This window comes from Vicia villosa, unplaced genomic scaffold (assembly GCF_029867415.1).
Source record: "Vicia villosa cultivar HV-30 ecotype Madison, WI unplaced genomic scaffold, Vvil1.0 ctg.002727F_1_1, whole genome shotgun sequence".
Taxonomy (NCBI): Eukaryota; Viridiplantae; Streptophyta; class Magnoliopsida; order Fabales; family Fabaceae; genus Vicia; species Vicia villosa.
The window spans coordinates 34,744-41,863 of record NW_026706013.1 but is presented as its reverse complement, the minus strand read 5'-3'; the positions used below and the strand labels follow the sequence as shown (position 1 = coordinate 41,863).

General features: G+C 40.8%; 1 protein-coding gene across 1 annotated transcript; it reads left to right on the top strand.

Moving 5' to 3' along the window:
• Window positions 1-4,424: 4,424 nt before the first annotated feature.
• Window positions 4,425-5,589, top strand: LOC131639646 (uncharacterized; the record flags this gene model as incomplete). The annotated part of the gene is made up of 2 exons (XM_058910130.1): window positions 4,425-5,213; window positions 5,313-5,589. Coding segments are annotated over exons 1-2 (1,066 nt in total), but the record flags the coding sequence as incomplete, so codon positions are not given.
• Between the last annotated feature and the right edge of the window lie 1,531 nt (window positions 5,590-7,120).

Sequence of the window (7,120 nt, the reverse complement as noted above, 5' to 3'; positions counted from 1 at the left end):
ACTCACAATCTAGCAAAGCATATCGAATATATAATAAGAGATTACTTATAGTAGAAGAGTCAGTACACGTTTCTTTTGATGAATCTTATGCAAAATATGTCGAGAAAGGTCTTTCATTTAATGGTGCAGGCCCATCCACTGAAGACATTGTCAAGGATAAGGAAGATGAGGATGAAAGTATTGTAAAGAAAGATGCTGAGAGAGAGAAAGATGAGTCTCACAATGAAAATGAAAAAGAAAGCATCTCAAACAATGAAGAACTTCCCAAGGCCTGGACAAACGTGAAAGACCATCCAATTGACAATATAATAGGAGACATCTCAAGGGGCGTTACAACACGCTCAAAGATAAGTAACTTCTGCCATCATTTTGCTTTTGTTTCACAAGTTGAGCCGAAAAACGCTAAGGACGCATTACTTGATGAGCATTGGCTAATGGCCATGCAAGAAGAATTAAACCAATTTAAACGGAATGATGTTTGGGACTTAGTCCCTCATCCGGGAGATCATCAAGTAATAGGCACTAGATGGGTTTTTCGTAACAAACTTGATGAAAACGGTGTTATTACTAGAAACAAAGCTAGATTAGTTGCCCAAGGTTACAATCAAGAGGAAGGTATTGATTATGAAGAGACATACGCTCCTGTAGCACGTCTCGAAGCTATTCGCCTCTTACTTGCTTATGCTTGTTCTAAAGACTTCAAACTATTCCAAATGGATGTTAAGAGTGCCTTTCTAAATGGCTATATAAATGAAGAAGTCTATGTTGCTCAGCCACCCGGCTTTGAGAATTACATGTATCCAACTCATGTTTATAAGCTGAAACGTGCTCTATACGGCCTTAAACAAGCCCCTCGGGCTTGGTACGAACGTTTGAGCAAATTTCTCCTTAGTCAAGGGTACTCTAGAGGTAAAGTTGATACTACTCTCTTTATTAAAAGAAAAGATAAGGATATTCTCTTAGTCCAAATTTATGTAGATGATATTATATTTGGGTCCACTAATACAAAACTTGTCAAAGACTTTTCTAAGCTTATGCAGAGTGAATTTGAGATGAGTCTCATGGGTGAGCTAAATTTCTTCCTTGGCCTACAAATCAAGCAACTCAGTCATGGAACGTTTGTGAATCAAACTAAATATTGTACGGAGCTGCTCAAAAGATTTGGAATGAGTGAAGCAAAGGAAATTGACACACCTATGGCAACAAATACAAATCTAGACAAAGATGAGAAAGGTAAAGAGGTTGTAGTGAAATTATACCGAGGTATGATAGGTTCACTATTGTATCTTACTGCCTCAAGACCAGACATTATGTTTAGTGTGTGTATGTGTGCAAGATATCAATCTTGTCCAAAAGAATCTCACTTGAAAGCTGTCAAAAGAATTCTGCGATACTTACGTGGAACTACTACATATGGTCTATGGTATCCAAAAGGAAATGAGTGTCATTTGGTAGGATTCTCCGATTCAGATTTTGCTGGCTGCAAATCCGATAGAAAAAGCACTAGTGGAACGTGTCATCTATTCTCAAACTCATTAATAAGTTGGCATAGTAAGAAACAAGTATCGGTTGCATTATCCACTGCTGAGGCAGAATATGTAGCTGCTGGAAGCTGCTGTGCACAAATATTATGGCTCAAGCAACAACTTCTTGACTTTGGTATTAAGCTTGATCACATACCTATCATGTGCGACAACACAAGCGCCATAAACTTGAGTAAAAATCCTGTCTTACACTCACGTACCAAACATATTGAAATAAGGCATCACTTTCTACGAGATCATGTAGAGAAAGGAGACGTTACTTTTGAACATGTAGAAAGCAAGAAGCAACTAGCTGACATCTTCACCAAACCGCTAGCAACGGAGCAATATTTCAACATTCGTAGGGAATTAGGGATACTCGATATCTCTAATTTGGGCTAATTACGTTTGTTTTCTCTTAATATTATTTCTTTACTTTATGTATATATCTATTTGTCTTGCTAACAATTTTTTAGCATAAAGGTAGCTCATCATCAAGCCAGGCGTCATATTGAAAAAGCGGTAACGTAATTGGTGTTCACTTCCAAAAATATTATTGATACTATAATATGCTATCAATTAACATGCTTATAGTGACCTCATGCATAAAAACTGCTCCTGCTCACATATGTGTCTCATTCTACCATTAACTACCTTTTACCTACTATACTATACATGCTAGCATTATTATCTATGGTTCTCTTGTTACTCTTCTATTCTCCTGTTTTCTCTTTTTGATGTTGACAAAGGGGGAGATAGATGCTGAGTGTACGGGAAATAGATGCTGAGTGAACGGGGGAGCTTTGTTGAGAGATAGATGCTGGATGTACGGGGGAGCCTTGTTGAGTCTGTGTCACTTACTACCAAAGCTTTTGACTATTGGTTTGCCATCATCAAAAAGGGGGAGTATGTGAATACAAGATTACACTCAAAGATGTTTTTGATTTATGGCAAACTCAAATGAGCATTCAAACAACAAGGAGGAATCAGAAAAGCAAAGCATTTGATCACTCATGAAAGCACAAGGTGATCCACTATGCATATAAGTCGACTCAACACAAGCTGGACATGAAAAATGCAGAAAATCAGCAGTTAGGTCGACCTACTGTCAACCTAGGTCGACCTAAAATGAAGGAAAATCCATATACCTCTGCTAGGTCGACTCACAGACCATTTAGGTCGACTCAAAATGAAGAAATCTTCATATCAGTCTGCTAGGTCGACCTACATGGCAACTAGGTCGACCTAATCTGTGAAAATGTCCCCAGAATGCATCAGAAGAGGATTCTGGTCGACCTACTCCTTCAACAGGTCGACCTAACTGGGAGCAAAATTCTGCAAGCTCTGTTAGGTCGACCTAAGCACTACAAGTGGTCGACCTAACTGATCAAGAAAGTTCAAAAATCAGTTTTTCTTGGTTCTAACTGTTATGCAATCATATATATTGTGCAAGGGTAATTATTCAAGCAACACCAACGACTGAAAGATACATAAACGCTTCTCATCTTCGTTCTTCATCATCTCCAACACAATTACACATAATCATTCTTGCGTTGCGGGTTAGTGATGAGTTCGATAACGTCCATGGAACGGAATTGAAGATTCCTAGTGGGTGAAGGTTTGTGGGGTTTGTTGGTGAATAAAATCTGCGGGTTTTGTCCTCCACGACGGGTGGTTCTTGGGGGTTTTTATCAAGAGGCGTTCATTGAGGATTCGGCTGAGTGTAACGATTGAGGAACGGGGAGTTCAAGGAATCAAGACACTGCAGAAGGGAATCAAAGTGAAGCTCTTGGATAACCTTGATCTGGCTCAAGATTAAGGGGGAAGAAGATTCAAAGGATCGACATAATTGGTTTATCGTTTATCGCTTTGTTATCTTCTTTGTATATACTACTTTCAACATTAATGAAAGATTACCCAATTTCAATTTGGAATTGGGGGCAGACGTAGTCGTAGCGAGGACGATCGACGAACTGCCTAAACAAATATCGTGTTCTTGTCGCTTTTACTTTCTCTTTTACTTTCTGTTCATAATTGGTTATAAGTGCAAAATTGATCAACGATTCAAGTGTTAAAATTGTGAATTAAAGTACTGCACAAACATCACAATTCACCACAACTTGAATCACTATCAATTTGAACGTATCACCAAGTGTTTGTGTTTTTGCTTAATCCAATCTTACTGCATTGCAAATCAAAGTTGTCAATCTAGAAGTTAATTGGATTTCAGTTGTTAAACGTATTGGTTAGCTATCATATTACTTCACCATCAATTCCACTCACTCTTTGGTTTTGAAACACATACGACCTTTGCAATAGCGGTCCAGAATAGACGCAAGTCGATTCAGAACCGCTTTCGCTCGAGTCTGTAGAAAAATCTGTAAAAACTTAGAGAGATCTATTCACCCCCCCCTCTAGATCTATAGGCCAGCGTCTAACAACCTTCACCTGCAGTTTCTTCCGTGAGGATATAACACCTCTGATTCGTTTGAGTACTTCAGTTACTGGGCAAAACTTGGATGAGTTCAGGAAAACATATGGCCACATCTTACATATGTTAACTTCCCGGGTTGATGAATGGGCTCTATATACACTTCTTCAGTTCTTCGATCCTGAGTTACGGTGTTTCACCTTTCCTGATTACCAACTGGCACCAACCCTTGAAGAATATGCTGACATCCTCAAGATTAAGGTTCAACACAGGATTCCTTTTTATGTGTACCTGAGAAACCGAAAATGGACCGAATTGCTGGTGCTCTTTATTTGAGCATGAAAGATGTTACAGATAACTGGAAGCCTAATGGTGGAACCCACGGATTCTATGTTAAATTTATGATGAGGAAAGTTGATGCCCTTGTTATCGAGAAGAAATGGAAAGAATTCAATGCTCTCTTAGCTGTTATGATCTATGGTTTGGTGCTGTTCCCGAATATCCCGAATTTCGTCGATCTCACTGCCATTTGCCTCTTTATGGATCAAAACCCCGTGCCTACTCTCTTGGCAGATACTTATTATGCTGTTCATTCCAGGTATGGGACGAAGGGAGCCGTTGGAGGCTGTTTACCGTTGTTATACGAGTGGTTCATTTCACACTTGCCTAAAAGTGGACCGTTTGTCACAACAAGAGACTCACAGAAATGGCCTCAAAGGACCATGGGGCTTACGGCGAATGACATCGTTTGGTATCACCTTGGGAAAGGGATAGAGGAAGTTATTACTAGATGTGGTAGTTTTGACAACGTTCCCCTCATAGGAACGAAGGGAGTTATCAATTACAACCCGAGGCTAGCGCTGCGCCAGTTGGGTTTTGCACTAAAGGACAAGCCGTTAGACAAGGAAATATTTGAATCCGTTTGCTTTAAGAAAGGGGCTGATCCAGAGGGTCTAGAAAAAGTGAGGAGCGCCTGGAATAGTATTCATACCGATGACCGAACTTCCTTAGGAGGGAAGAATGCCATTGCTAAACAAGCCTACACTGATTGGGTAAAAGATAGAGTCAAGGAGCGCCTGTTGCCTTTCCCGAAGGTTAAACCATTGTATGAACAACCACCTGAAGTTTTAACTGCCACCGTGCCAGCTGAAGACTATACCCAGGTACATGTGGAAAACATCCGGTTGCGTGAGAAGGGGGAAGATGCTAAGATAGAGTACTTCTTGGTGAATCAGAAAAGGGCTGAATTAGCACATGAGGTTAAAATGTTGAAAGGAGGATCTTCCAGAGTTCAAAAGAGGACTAGAACTGAAAGGGGTGGAAAAGCTACCACTATCATTGTCGAGGATAACGAGAAGATCATAAAAAAGGCCATAAAAGAGGCAGAAGAGAAGCTCAAGCAAAAGTACAGAGAAGACTTGAAGGCCTGCAAGCTCCAGTTAGAAAAAGAGACTAAATATCAGCTGAGGACTATGAAAAAGAAACTGGAAGATGAGACTACTCAGAGAATAGCAGTCGAAACACAGCTGAAAGGAAGTCACCTCCGCTCTGCACGACTAACAGAAGAGAATGTCAAACTCAGAAATCAAATGGCAAATATGGAGAATGCACCTGAGAAAGATTATCTCCCAGAATGTAAAGGGTGTGACGAACTTAGGGAATGCTGCAAGAAGTTGGATGGGCATTTGTTTCGCAAAGATGAGGTGATTCAAAGCCTTCTTAAAGGAAGAGATCGAGAAGCAACCAAGAAACTGTTTGATGAAACTAAGAAGTGGAGTGACGAGCACTTCAGACAAGGAGGACCTCTGTTTTATGTTCAGATGGATTGATGTTTGAGTTTGTATGCCTCGACCACCACCAGACTTGTTGGATGGGGTCTTTTATTTCCTTTGTTGAACTATCTTGTTGATGTATGGCTTGCCCAAGTTTAAATTTCTGTTATGAATGAAAAGAACTAGTTTCTCTTGATACTTATCTTTTGTCACGTTGTTAGCTATTCTGGATCAATATTAAATCTTGGATACTCTGAAAATGGCACATCACGTCATACGCACACATGCACTCATGCATTCACATTATCACATTGCATTTTCAGGTTATTGTGCAAGAAACTAATTGGGGTCCCTTTCAGCACAGATTTCTTTTCCGACGACGAAGCTGACTTTCTTACATCCTTACCGCACCAGGAGTAACGAGAGAATCATGGAACAATTTGAACAGAATCAAGCTGCCCTCCGTAGGGATATGGATGTTATGGGGGAAAGAATGACCCAACTTATGGAGACTCTCCATGTCGTTGTCCAAGGACAGGAAGAGCTCAGAAAGAGCGTTGCTGGGCTGATCAAAGATACTCCTACCAATTCTGCTAACGGAGGGGTGAAAACTAAGGAGATTCCTGTTGAGGGGATACCAAAGGTAGTGGACGACCACCATGAGGTCATTGATCTTGAACATGATCTTACTGCTGAGTTGACTAAGACAGCTAAGATGTACCAAGCTCTCGAAGAACGCCTTAAGGCCATTGAGGTTGCTAAAACTTCGAGTTTCGATACCGCTGCTTTGAGCTTAGTACCTGGAATTGTTATTCCACCGAAGTTCAAGGTGCCAGATTTTGATAAGTACAAGGGAATTACCTGCCCGGAAACTCACATTCGTTCTTACTGTCGTAAGATGGCCGCTCACGCCGAGAACGAACCTCTGCTTATGCATTTCTTTCAGGACAGTCTCACAGGAGCCCCGTTGGAGTGGTATATGAAACTTGAGAGGGCCAATGTCAGTACTTGGGGAGGACTTGTTGATGCCTTTTTGAAACAATACCACTACAATACTGCTATGGCTCCTAGCCGTGCTCAACTGCAAAATATGTCACAAAAGTCTGAAGAGTCTTTCAAAGAATATGCCCAGAGGTGGCGTGAACTTGCTGCTCGAGTTCAACCTCCTCTTCTTGACCGAGAATTGATTGATCTGTTTATGGGTACTCTGAAAGGGCCATACCTTCAGCACATGGTTAGTAATACCTCTCCGTCCTTCTCGGATGTGGTCATCATTGGTGAACGGGTTGAGAACTGTGTAAAAGCTGGTACCATTCAGGGTGTTACTAGTCCTAGCAACTCAAGTGGTAATGGTAAGAAGCCGTATTCTGGGTTTATGAAGAAGAAGGAAGGTG